The following is a 12974-nucleotide window of genomic DNA, read 5'->3' as shown; positions in this document are numbered from 1 at the left end:
GTGCCGGTCCCCATACATCGGAATGCACAAGTTCAAAAGGCCTTTTTGACACAAAATTGCTATGAGAATATGGAAGAGAGTGAATTTTCCCAAGAATACAATCATTGCATGTAAATGTATTTGTATTACAAAATTTTTCCAAAAATGGAAAAAGGTACAATTTGGAAATACTAGGGTGCCCAAGTCTCTTATGCCAAGTCTCAATATCTTTGGATTGAACATGATTACAAAATGATTTGGATGGCAAAGACAAAAAATCCATATAGTAAAGGTCCCCTCTTCTATGGCCTTGCCCAATCCGCTTCCCGGACCGGAGATCCTGCACATAGCAATGGGTTGGTGAAAAAGAGACATTACACTCAAAATCGGTGATTTGAGAGACGGAGAAAAGGTTTAGATTAAGTTTTGGGATGATTCGGATTTTGGGAACAAAAAATTCTTTGTTTTGGTCATAAATTTTCTCCAGGTTTCCAATACCCTCAACATTTAAAGAAGTTCCATCGGCGGTGGATACATATGATTTAAACTTATTGAGACTTGGTTTTGACAAAAGTGATGCATTTGGAGTCATATGGAAAGAGGCACCCGAATCAAGAATCCAAGAAGACATACCTGGGAATGAAGAGATGGCGGCACCGGAAGTGGAAGGTGAGGATGATGATGTAGAGGCGTTCATCTTCATAAATTGTTGGAGAGTTTCGGTTAGATGAGCGATGGAATCCTTTATGTCACCATCCTTCTTTGAATCTTCATTGATGTTTGAAGGAGTTTCTCCCACAGAAGCTACCTTCTTCTTGAATTTAGGGCAATCGGGACGAATATGGCCCGGTTCATTACAATTATGACAAATGATTTTCCTTCCTCCACCATTGTTCTTCCAAAAATGTGGTGGTTTATATGATCTTACATTGTTGCCGGGTCTAGACACGGCATGTACTTCATCAACATCCCTTTTTAAGGCCAAACGGGTTTCTTCTTGACATAAATCGGCCAAAATATCACTTAGAGGAGTAGAGGCTCTATGGAGTAGAGATCCTCTAAGTTGTTCAAATTCGGGACGAAGCCCATGAATAAATTGAAAGAACCTCTCTTTTTCCATTTGCTCTTGTCTCATAGCAATAGCACTTCCTTCCCATTGAGGTTCGAGAAGGACAAGTTCATCCCATAAAGAGGATAGAGCACTATAGTAGTCTCTAATGCTCATATCACCTTGCTTGGTAGCTCTTACTTTTTCTTGAAGAAAAAAATGCCTAGCAAGGTCTCTTTGAGTGTACATACCTTTCATGAAAAACCATGCTTCATTAGCCTTCTTGAATTTAGCAAGATTTGCACAAATCTTCAATTCGACGTTATTCATGAACCACGCTAAGATTTTAGCATGTTCACTTTCCCAATCTTCCATTTTAGAAGAGTAATCAAGAATAGCCTTTTCTTTTTCTTCTTCATTTAAGGCCTTTTCTTCACCTCCTTCAAATTTAGTTAACTTAAGTTGTGGTTCCGGAATGGTTCCACATACATAACCCCAAAGCCTTTTACCTTTGAGATTATTCTCCATAGCGGCTGCCCACATACGATAATTGGTCCCATCCAATTTGAATGAGAGATCGATTTTTGCATCTTTGTTGGCCATTAGAAGAAAAATTTATAAGACAAGAGAGAGGAGAGGTATTACTTGTCAATGGAGGATCCAATGAAGCCTTCTTAGCCAAGGCTCTGATACCATGTAATGAAGTGCCAAATGAAAAGAGCAACGTCTCCAAGTGAAAGCACGGAAGCACGCACATACACAAGATGCCACTAAAGGGCAAAATAAACCACAAAAGTGGTCAAGCACAAAAAGAAGATAAAAAATATATCTCACTTCATAGAATGCTTCAAAAGAAGCTTAAGGAATACATGGGGCTGAGCCCCTTATTTATACACAGCAAGGGACCCAAGGAGGGGCTCCCATAGAGTCGTTGGAGCCCCTCCAACGGCCATATTTATGACCGTTGGAGGGGTCCAACAACTCTATGTGGACCCCTCTCAAATGTAAAAAAGGAAAAAGTAAAAAATACAAAAAGGAAAAAGAAAAAAAGGAAAAAGAAAGAAAGGAAAAAGCATATCAAGGATATGCGTGTACAGGTGAAATGACAGAAATACCCCTGTGGGGTTTTACAATATATATATATATATATATATATATATATATTTATATATATAGATAGACACGTAGACATATATATATCATATATATGTATATGTGTCGTAATCGATATATATAGATATATATATATAAGTATACATCATATTTTAACACGTACGCCTACGCGTGAGGATAATACGAGGGTCGGGCCGCGGAGCACGAACGGGACCTGTTGCGTAAATCTGCAAGAGTGTGAGAGTTATTATGATGTAGTTGTCAAAAAGAACAGAAGGCCAGTGGTAAGACCTGCCCTGTTGGCGGAATCAAATGAGTGGCAGGGGTATCAGCCCCTGTCTGACCAAACAACGAATGACAGGGGCCTCGGCCCCTGTCTGACAGGACAGCGGATGGCAGAGGCATCAGCCCTCGCCTGACAAAGCAGTGAATGGCAGGGGCCGAGGCCCCTGCCGGCCAAAACAACGAACGACAGGGGTCTTGGCCCCTGCTTGCCAAAACAACAAACGGCAGGGGCCGAGGCCCCTGCCTCACGAAAACAACAAATGGCAGGGACTTGGGTCCCTGCCTGGCAATACTGGACGACAAGGGCCTCGGCCCCTGCAAAACAATGAATGGCAGGGGCCTCAGTCCCTGCCAGACAAAACGGCAACCGGTAGGGGCCTCTGCCCCGGCCTGACGAAACGAAAAAATGACAGGGGCCCCGGCCCCTGCCTGACGAAACGAAAAAATGGCAGGGGCCTCGGCCCCTGCCTGACGGAACGATGGCAAAACAAGGGGGAAGGTGCGGCAGGGGGGGTGTCGGTCCCCTGCCACCCTTCAGGTAGGCATAGAGGGAATAGGAGGGCACGGCACAGGCCGTATGCCGTATGTCGTCCTCACGGCAAGCCCTCAAGGAGAGGGAAAAGAGGGAGGAGGGGGAGACAAGGGGACGCCCGACCTCCCGTCGGTCGTCCGATAGCCCACTAGAGAGGAGGGGGGCTGCAGGGGTGACTGGCCCCCTGTTGGCTCCCTAGCAACCTCAAGAGAGAGGGGGAGACGACAGAGGCCCGTAGGCCATTTGTCGGTCCTCTGATTGATGTAGAGGGAGCGGGAAGAGGATTAGAAGGCGGGGGAGGAGAAATGGGAAAAAGGCGTACCTGGGGAAGGATCGACAACGGTGGTGGCAGCGGCGGCGGCGATCGGATCAGAGGGGAGGAGGCGTCCACGGTGTTGTCGTGCACAGGGCACGAGGAGACTCGAGAGGGAGGGGAGGAGGAGGAGCAGAGAAGGTTGCCGCATCCCCCCTCCCCTCCTGCGTTACACTTAAAGGGCTCAAGGGGGCGATAATCGGGGAAACCCTCCAGGGTTTCCCTTATCTGCCGAGGGAGTGGAGCGGCGCTAGGGGTGGCAATTTCTGACACGACCCGCCAACCCGACCCGCCAACCCGCCTCTTAGGCGGGTTCGGGTTGGGCTTAAGCCAACCCGTTTAATAAACGGGTCGACCCGTGTAACCCGTTTATTAAACAGGTCGGGTTCGGGTTGGGGGTATGCCAACCCGCCAACCCGGCTGACCCGTTTAATAAACGGGTTAGGCGGGTGGGTCAACCCGCCAACCCGCCAACCCGTCTGCCCGACCCGTTAACCCGCCAACCCGTCTGCCCGACCCGTCAACCCGACCCGCCAACCTGCCAACCCGATCCGCCAACCCGACCCGCCAACCTGACCCGCCAACCTGAAAACCCGTTTACCCGACCCAACCCATTTATTAAATGGGTTGGCGGGTCGTGTCGGGTTACCCGTTTATTAAACGGGTTGGGTTCGTGTTTGCCACAGCTGACCCGTTTAATAAACGGGTCGGGTTCGGGTTGAGGTATGCTGACACGCCAACCCGCCAACCCGACCCGATTGCCACCCCTAAGCGGCGCGGTGCACAGGGGAGGGTTTTGTTTTAAAACCCTCACCCTGCGTCGGGTTTTAAAACCCTAACCAGGGCGGGCCTGGGTCGGGTCCGAAAATTTTTTTTTTTTTACGTGGGTTTTACACCCACGACAGCCAAAAAAATTTGCCACAAAACAGGGAATCACGCCTACTGCTTCCACGACACAAAAAAATAATATTAGCATGCTGCTTCCACGGCACACAAGTTACGCCTGCTGAAAAAAAACTTCCACGAAAACAGGAATCACGACTATTGTTTCCACGACACAAAAATTAACAAAAAACTGATTAACAGATTGCTTCCATGGCACGGAAATCACGCCTGAAAGAAAAACCTCTTCCACGAAACAGAAAATCACGCCTGCTCTTCCGTAACTCCCAGTTGCAATCGATCTGTAGATCTGATTACAGATCTGTGTCATGACGTTAGTCAGACATCAGATCTGTGATCAGATCTATGTAATTAGATAAGAAAAAAAAATAACCACACCTGTTTACGATTTGGTGTAGAACGATCACGTTTTTAGGCTCCCGAGATCCACTGCTCTGATACCATGTGGCGACTTGAATAAGGAGCACCAGAGCAGACGAGAGGAGAGGAGAGAGAGAGAGAGGTCGGCCGAGAGAGAACTCATTCATTTGATTAGGGCTAATCTCTATGTTAAATAGAGAGATGCCAATGTAAAAATTTACATACAAGTCCCTAATTAAACAAGAAATATCAAATAACCTACAGTTTAAGAAAACTTAAACTTAAAACCTCTTAATCTCAACAATTTCAACATGACAAACATGGATTTAGCTGAGCCCAGTATTCCTTCTAACGATGTATTTGATGATGAAGAAGAAAATTCTTAAGATTCATTACTTCATCATCATATACATTGTAGGATATACTTTTGGTATATAATTTAGTTCTTTTCTACTTTACTTATTTGATTGATATTTAGGTTGATTTATGTAATTGCTTTACTTATTTAATTGATATTTAGGTTGATATATTGCATGCATGATGAATGATATTATGACAATGTTAACTGTTAAATTATGACAATGTTAATTGTTAAAACTTCAAAATTATATATATAATATATATATATATAATTTTTTACATTTTTTCCCTATCGCACCCCCGCACCCAAGGTTTTTGAAAGTGCCGCACCCCCGCATCCGCACCCATGTGACATAGTCTGTGACTTTTATATTCACAGAAATTATGTATATATATATACTGTGATTTTATAAATTTTGCTATCTGCTTATTGTTAATTAATTTTATGTTGCATATATGCTTGTTATTAATTATAGTAATTCATTTATAAATTTTGTATTTTTTTTTTAACTGGGATATCGACTAGTCCATCTAGTCCTGCCTATGCCCCGATTAATCTTTATAGGTGTCTACCAGTTAGGGGACTGCAACTAGTGCTTTTGACTACATATCTCCATTCTAAGAATTAATAGATTCTTTTCAAGGCATCGAGAAAGGAACAGCTGTATCTTATGGACTTTGAAGAGCTGATCTCCATTCTAAAACTTGTAGGTTCTTTTCAAGGCACTGTCTCAAAAGCTCATAGATGATAATTTCACAGGGTGATCTTGGGACAATTTCATGTTGTACATGCAGCCAAATGTTTACTTGTAGACAACCTTCTACCATGTAATACTTTCATTTAAAGATTAATTTCATTTTTCAGTTGATTGTTCAGAAAAAAATTAAATAATATACATGATACCCAATGTTGTGAATTTTGTCATGATTATTTCCCAATTCCTACTTCACACACTTCTATTTCAATAGTCAACAACAATTTTGATAAGCACATAGCATACAAAAGATGACAGCCATAATGTCATCTGAAAATGAGCAAATCAAAGATAAATACCCAGAATGTCACCTGAAAATGAGCAGAATCTGAAACAAATCTGACACTTCCAGAATATTTTCTATGCAAGCAGCTTTTCTCAGAACACATTGATCGGATGAGAATTTCAATTTGAGTTTATAGAAAAAAAAATAAGGCATAAAGGAGAAAGTCTCGAGCAATGAAATGAAAACATTATTTGGGATAAATTAAGAACATACATCCTCATCATTTCGCAAATATATCTAGATATATTACACTACAAGTCACAATGATTACAAAGAAACAGTTGTGCACCTGGACAGGAAGAGACTTCATAACAGGTGAAATTGTTTGTGGTCCATAAATTATACTACTCCTCAAGATTGCATAGCTGGAGCAATTTGAAGAGATAAATAGTTCTGCAGCCACTTTTGATCTCCCATAAATATTTACAGCTACCACATCATCCTCTTCTTTGTAAAAGGATTTTACACCCTCGTAAACTGGTAGTAATATCAGGAATTAGGACCAAATCAGACATTAAATAACAATACAATAATGACATTTTCAGAGCAAAAGGCTTTATGAACAAGCCAAAAAGTGATAGAAGGGTTATAAAAGCAAAAGGTAGCAGCATTTTCTCTTCATTAAACATTAACAGCACCTAAGCATAGAAACCAAAGACACATATACAAGCCACAAGCGGTCCTGAGTTTCATTTACATGCATAGACAATCATTCAATGTAAAATAAACCTAAAGATTATATGCAAGTGCACGAGAGAAGTATTAAGAGAGGGTGAAGGAAAAAAATGGATTTTTAGAGAACAGATTTACAAGTAGGATAACAATATGAAGTGGAGGAACTTTAGTCATAGGCTAGAAAAGATTAACAAAGGGAAAAAAGGGATTAAGTTTCTGACCAGGCTACTCACAATGAGACATGAGAAGAAGAAGATAGGATGCATGGCCAATATGATTTTATCCAAAGATGGTCTGTACAAACAAATATGAGAGATAATCTTCTAATCTGAAACACTTATGCTTTTCTGTTTGTTATATTAGCACTAAGGTATGCAACTTGACACATACTGAACAAAACCAAAGTTCTGACATGCCTAACGTTGCAGGATACTCGTGTTCTGAAGTGAATCTAACTGAACAGCCAAAAAAACACATCATACTTGCTCCATATGACCTAATAAGCTACTAGATTCTAGACTGCAACAAACTCTTAAAAGATGGCATTCCTTTTGTCATGTTCCAGAAGTTGTGAGGTTGGCAATGCCATTATCCAGTTTAACCTCAGTATAGAGATTGTTATTGTACTAATGAAGAGGCCCATCAGATGCATAAAGGAAAGTGCTAACCTTCATTTTAGATATGCAATTCAAAGACAAGATTGCAAAAGAAGCCTAAACTCCTATCCTGATAGTTATTTAGTGTTGAAAGGATTATGATAAATATAAGAGAAAGCCCTACCTTGATCAGTTGACAGGTGAATAAAAAGAGATTTACAACCACTGAAGCTTGACAACCACTTCACAAGAGAGCAAGGAACATTAATAGCCATAGCAACTGTGGGGTCCATCTCGCAGGTACGTGGGACAGAGATTGCAGCACAATTAACAATTATATGAGGCTGGAAAAATACTATTATATATCAGCACAAAATTAAATGAAGAAACACTAAAATAAAATATGAACAGAACTTACTAAATCAGATAAATTAAGAAATGAGCAAAATCATATCTAAATAAAATATGCCCCATATATAATAATGGATTATTGCAGGTGTCAACAGTCAACGGAACACATTTATGTACAATATACATGAATAAGAAAAAGAATTGTACCCAAACATGCATAATGGGACACATTTATGTACAATATACATGAATAAGAAAAAGAATTGTACCCAAACATGCATGTTTCAATCCACACAGGATGATGCATGGTGGCAGACTTGTAAGTCACTGAATTGGAAACAACAATGAGCTGGATACAAAAAAATTAACAAGTGGAAATAAAATCAGTTATAAAACATGCACACATACATCCAAAAATACAAATTATGATCAATGGAAAATCATTGCTGAGACCTTTCAAGTATTATTCACAAAGCTTCTTAGGACTACCCTACAAGATAGACCAAGAAGAGCATGTGTTAAGAATAAGATTACCTCTATGAAGCCTCACATTCTTAGTTATGAACTATTGTTAATGATGCGTGGCAAGTGAAAATGGATAATATGAAATAAACGGTTCAGGAGAAGAAACTCAAGCAATAGTATGACTATGAAGGTTAGGACCTATGAAACCGGGACACTCCATTTTGCCCTCCGTACCCGTGTCGACATGTGTATCACCGTGTTGACAACCGGACACGCCATTTTACCCTCTGTACATACAAGTTTGTATTTAATTTATAATTTATAATTATATTTTCAGTTTATAACTTTATATTTTCAGTAATATAATATATATTTTAGATATAACATAAATATTTAGATTTTATCCAGTTTATTTTGAATTTATTTTGTATTTATGTGATATATATGTATATATATAGCCGTGTACCCATACCCACATTTTTTGGAATTGCCATGTCGTACCCGCATCCATACCCAGGTAACATAGGTTAGGACCAAACTCATGCACAAGAGGTGGAATAGAACTCGGACTGGGAAACTAGTTGGAATTGAATGGATAACAGATAAGTCATGCAAGTACATGCAAATGGAATTCAATCGACAGGTATCACTAGATGAAGAGCATAGACTAAGATTCCATGCCATTGATCATGAACTATGCAGCAAAGAACTCTGAAGCCAAGCATCCTCAACTCTTCCCCATGAACGATGAATCTTGGATCTGTTTATGTTGTCTACAACATGCATTGCGAAAGAAAGAATCAGGATCTCGCATGATATGAGTACAAAATTTTCAAGATTACTTTGCAACATAGGGTGCTGTATCCAATTGAAAAACAAGAGAACAAGATGAGAACCAAGTGAGAAAGGTCTACTCATTTGGAGTAGTGCATGGGAAGTCCAACAAATTTGAGTTAAATGAGCAAGATATATGAACATGATGGAAAAATGTCGAGAAAAGGATGAATATATTCCCTTGTTTTCAAAGGTAAAAGCACATAAGGGCATTGGTAGGCATGGTTCTTGAATAGTAGGTCCACATGGATGATTCAACTTGAAAACTATGAAGGGAAAAAAAACTTAATGTTACTTTATTCAATTTTCAGACAATTTAACAAGTATCCTTGAGGACTCTATTCTTGTAATACCAGGTGTATCTTTGAACTTTGAACAGTTTGCTAACTATCTGCAAGGTGGATTACCTAAAAGGACATGACTGTTGAATTGCTATATTTTAGCTTTGGTGTGCATTTTAACCTTTATATGATCCATGAAATTTGTACAAATGAATAGTAAGTCTGGTTTTCATAATTAAATCATCACTGGATTTCTGTTTCTCAGGAAAAAAAATGCTCCTTGTTGAAGCCAAAGACTGACTTTGATCATCCATGGAATCCAAATTCTGAATCAGCCAATCAAGGCAGACTCCTTGTAAATCATGGCCTATGTAGGATTTTATAGAGTTTAGGCCACTAGAATGAGATCTTCTGATGAATAGATGAGTATTTATTGTTTCTTTGCAAGTGTGCTTGAGGTAGACTAATACTACATTTACAACTTTCTCTTGAAAGTACTTGGATCAGCATCCAATGGTGGTACATTGCATAAATTACAATATGTATTAGATTATTGAATAAGAAAGGCAATAGATTTTATTTTTAATATGCAATTGCATCTATAATGGAGAAGAGTACAAATTCACTGGGCAAATTTCCTTATGGTTAGGATGTCAAACAAGCCCAGTGAGCTGAGCTTGAGGTGTTCAAGCTTCCTCGTTTAGGCTGAGCCCCAGCTCAAACTTGAACTAGAGCTTATGGTAAGCAAGTCAAGCTCATACCTGTGATAAGACTGAGCCAGATGAGGTGAACTGGAGTGTCGCAATTTAAAAAGGAAAAAAGAGAGGGTTACATTTATTAATGTTGGGAACCATGGGAATTGAACTCGTGACCTAATTTATTTGCACGCCAAAAGCTTCAACAGCTGTTTTACACTATAATACATCGCAAAAATAAAACACTCTCTCTCTCTCTCTCTCTCTCTCTCTCTCTCTCTCTCTCTCTCTCTCTCTCTCTCTCTCTCTCTCTCAATATATATATATATATATATAGTAACCCGTATCATCAAACAGGTAAAGTGTCAGACACAAATCGTAGACTTTTTTGCGCAGCTGATCGTCCGCGCAATCAACGGTTCATTTTTTTTCATTTTAACAACTTTTAGCAGTGGTCAAGAACTGCCGCTAAATGGTCATTTTTCAAAATTTTCCCCGACGGGCGGCATGCGGCCGTGTGTCCAACCCTTGTTCGACGAAAACCCATTTGATGATATGGGTTTTCGTATATATATATTTATATATATAGCGAGAGACAGAGACTGCATATATATATGAGAGAGAGAAATTCTTAATGAGCCTAGCTGATTCATACGCATCATTCTTGCACAGTCAATTGGTATATATAAGCAAGTATCCACCGCATCAGAACAATCTTGACAACTCCTATGAAATCAACATCTATATCTTCACAAACTCCATAGATTTTTATAAAACATAAACATCCCTAAGCTGAACTCATTTCAGTAAACTGAAAAAAGGAAAAAACAAAATTTACTCTTTCAGTGTTTAACAGTCAGCATTCTCATAGTTTTCCTTTTTGGGGGTAGTTATATTCCATAGTTCTTGATTAGCTGGAGAAAAGGGAAAAAAACTCCATTTGTTTCATTTTTCTTTCATATAATCAAAAGTAGACATATAAACCCATAGCCCCTCTCCCCAATGAAAATAAGAAGAAAAACAGGAATCACAACAACTTGTTCTTTTCAAATAGGCGAGGCATACTTTCCAATAGCCTCATTTCATGTCAACAAATTGCTTACATATGAAAATTTCACCACACACGTAGCTATCTAGTTTTTCAACTGCAGCAGCAGCAACGGGAAAGATGATGATCATTAAAGCAAAAAGAAGAAACAAAGCCTTAACACAATAACAAACCAACAACAAGAATTAGCAAAATGCATTCAAGTATTGTAAATCTCAGATTCCATGTCTTAATCAGAGATAAACAACAAAATTACCAATAAAAAAACAAGCAGCACGAGCAAATAAAACAACGCAAACACTAAAACTCGAATCACCGAAATTCAACAAAAGGTTCGTATAAGAAACCGGTAAAGCAAAGTAAAACCCATGTTTCCACTTTGCCAAAAAATATTTAAAAAAACAAATAAAAACTTCGTATAAAACAATGTGAATTCCACCACCCAAATAACCCACCAATGTAAAACCCATGTCTCTGTTCTCTTATTAATGAACGGTTGATTAGGACCCCTCACTGAACCTAACATAAGTAATTATTCCGAAAGAAAAAAAAGAAAGGAATTAGCCCCACTTACTTGGCCCAGAGCGTGGGAGATGGCGTCTAGTCCTTCACCAGTTTGGAGATCGAGCTTGAAAGGTCGTGCGGGGGATACTTCACGTACGAGGGACGGAGGAGGGTGGGTGCTGTGATAAGTGAAGGCCACGTCGTACGGCTTCCCTACGAGGTTTTGCAACAGGTGCTGGCCTAAGTAACCCGTCCCTCCCACCACCAAGACTGTCCTTCGACCCATCTCTCTCTCTCTCTCTCTCTCTCTCTCTCTCTCTCTCTCTCTCTCGTTCACTCTGTCACTCTGTGAGTCTGTGTGTGTGCGTGTGTGTGTGTGTGTGTGAGAGAGAGAGAGAGAGAGACGAAAATTTACAAAAAAAAAAACACTCAACTTTTGAGCTATTGCAAATACTGTTTAACCCTTAATCAAATAGCAACCTAGGTTAAGAAAATAATGCTGATTTATTTGAAAAAAATCTGATTCCATTTAGTTGCAAACCGATTTTTTATCGATACGATACGAATCGTCCTGCTGATTCAGGCTAACAGCGGCTAGTGTTTTTCTTTTGTGACATCTAACTCTCTCTTCTTTATGTCATCCTACATACAAGATGTTCTCTTTATTTTTATTGTCAATAGATATGCTTGGGTTAGCCTTTTGTTATTTACCGGTTAAGATTGTTCATGCCATTTGTTAACTCACTTGTATAAGAAGATTTTGGATTGTGATAAGCTCGATATTCCTTTTAATGGATTGTGTACAGTTTGACTTGTAATGTGAACTTTTTAATGAATTGAGTACACAAAAAGATTCTGCCTTGTACTAAGGTAGATTTACATGACACAATAAGATTGTGAAAGATAGAGGATAAGATCTTTTTTATGAATTGGAGGATGTGAATTGTACTAGCTAGGCCACATTTAAGTATAAAGAAGATTGTGTCTTGTATCTCTTTGTACAATAAAATCTTTTAAGATATGGAATTTGAGTTGGCTACTTGTTCCAAGTGAGCTTACTCTTGTGACGTGGCTTTCAACTGTCTTCTCTCCACATTTGTTGGTGCATTTATTGGCCCTTTTTGTTTTATTTGGTTGTTATTACTTACTTTGAGTTGTTGACATGGGAAAATACCACCAACTTTTGGTTGGTGGCAATCAACATTAACTTTCACTGCTCTTAGGTATTTCCAAAATTATATGCTTAGTATCACTAGGATACTAACAGCAATTTGGATACCGTCAGGTCAATATTCAGTTTCCTCATAAGGGAAACCATAACATATTATTATAGCAATTGTGAGTGGTTTTCTTGCAAAATTATATAGTATACATGCCTTCTTGTTTTGGAGACTTTATCTAGCCATGTTATGATGCTACTTACATAACCATATTGAAATTTTTGCAGTTCCCTCTGTAGGGACTGATTGCCATGATTAGGTTTGAACAATCATCTTGTCAATTCCCTCCAACCATTTCATATCTTGATGTCAAAATGCATGTTCGATAGCTATTTTCTTTCTAGTATTGTTTCTTTGCGTTTTTCTATACT

At 39.3% G+C, this 12974-nt stretch overlaps 1 protein-coding gene across 1 annotated transcript in view; it reads right to left on the bottom strand.

The window, feature by feature from the left end:
* The window catches only part of LOC149813264 (NAD(P)-binding Rossmann-fold superfamily protein), a 38254-nt gene extending 26585 nt beyond the window's left edge, over window positions 1–11669 (bottom strand). The window contains exons 1-3 of the mRNA XM_089991824.1: window positions 11454–11669; window positions 7390–7549; window positions 6224–6411 (exon numbers count right to left, since the gene is read on the bottom strand). Coding sequence (XP_089847950.1) covers window positions 6224–6411; window positions 7390–7549; window positions 11454–11669 — 564 coding nt within the window. The remainder of the gene's footprint in view (window positions 1–6223; window positions 6412–7389; window positions 7550–11453) is intronic.
* Between the last annotated feature and the right edge of the window lie 1305 nt (window positions 11670–12974).

This window comes from Nuphar pumila, chromosome 16 (genome assembly GCF_984573655.1).
Source record: "Nuphar pumila chromosome 16, dmNupPumi1.hap1.1, whole genome shotgun sequence".
NCBI classification, from domain to species: domain Eukaryota; kingdom Viridiplantae; phylum Streptophyta; class Magnoliopsida; order Nymphaeales; family Nymphaeaceae; genus Nuphar; species Nuphar pumila.
The sequence above is the reverse complement of the archived record's forward strand: the minus strand, read 5'-3'. Positions and strand labels throughout refer to the sequence as shown.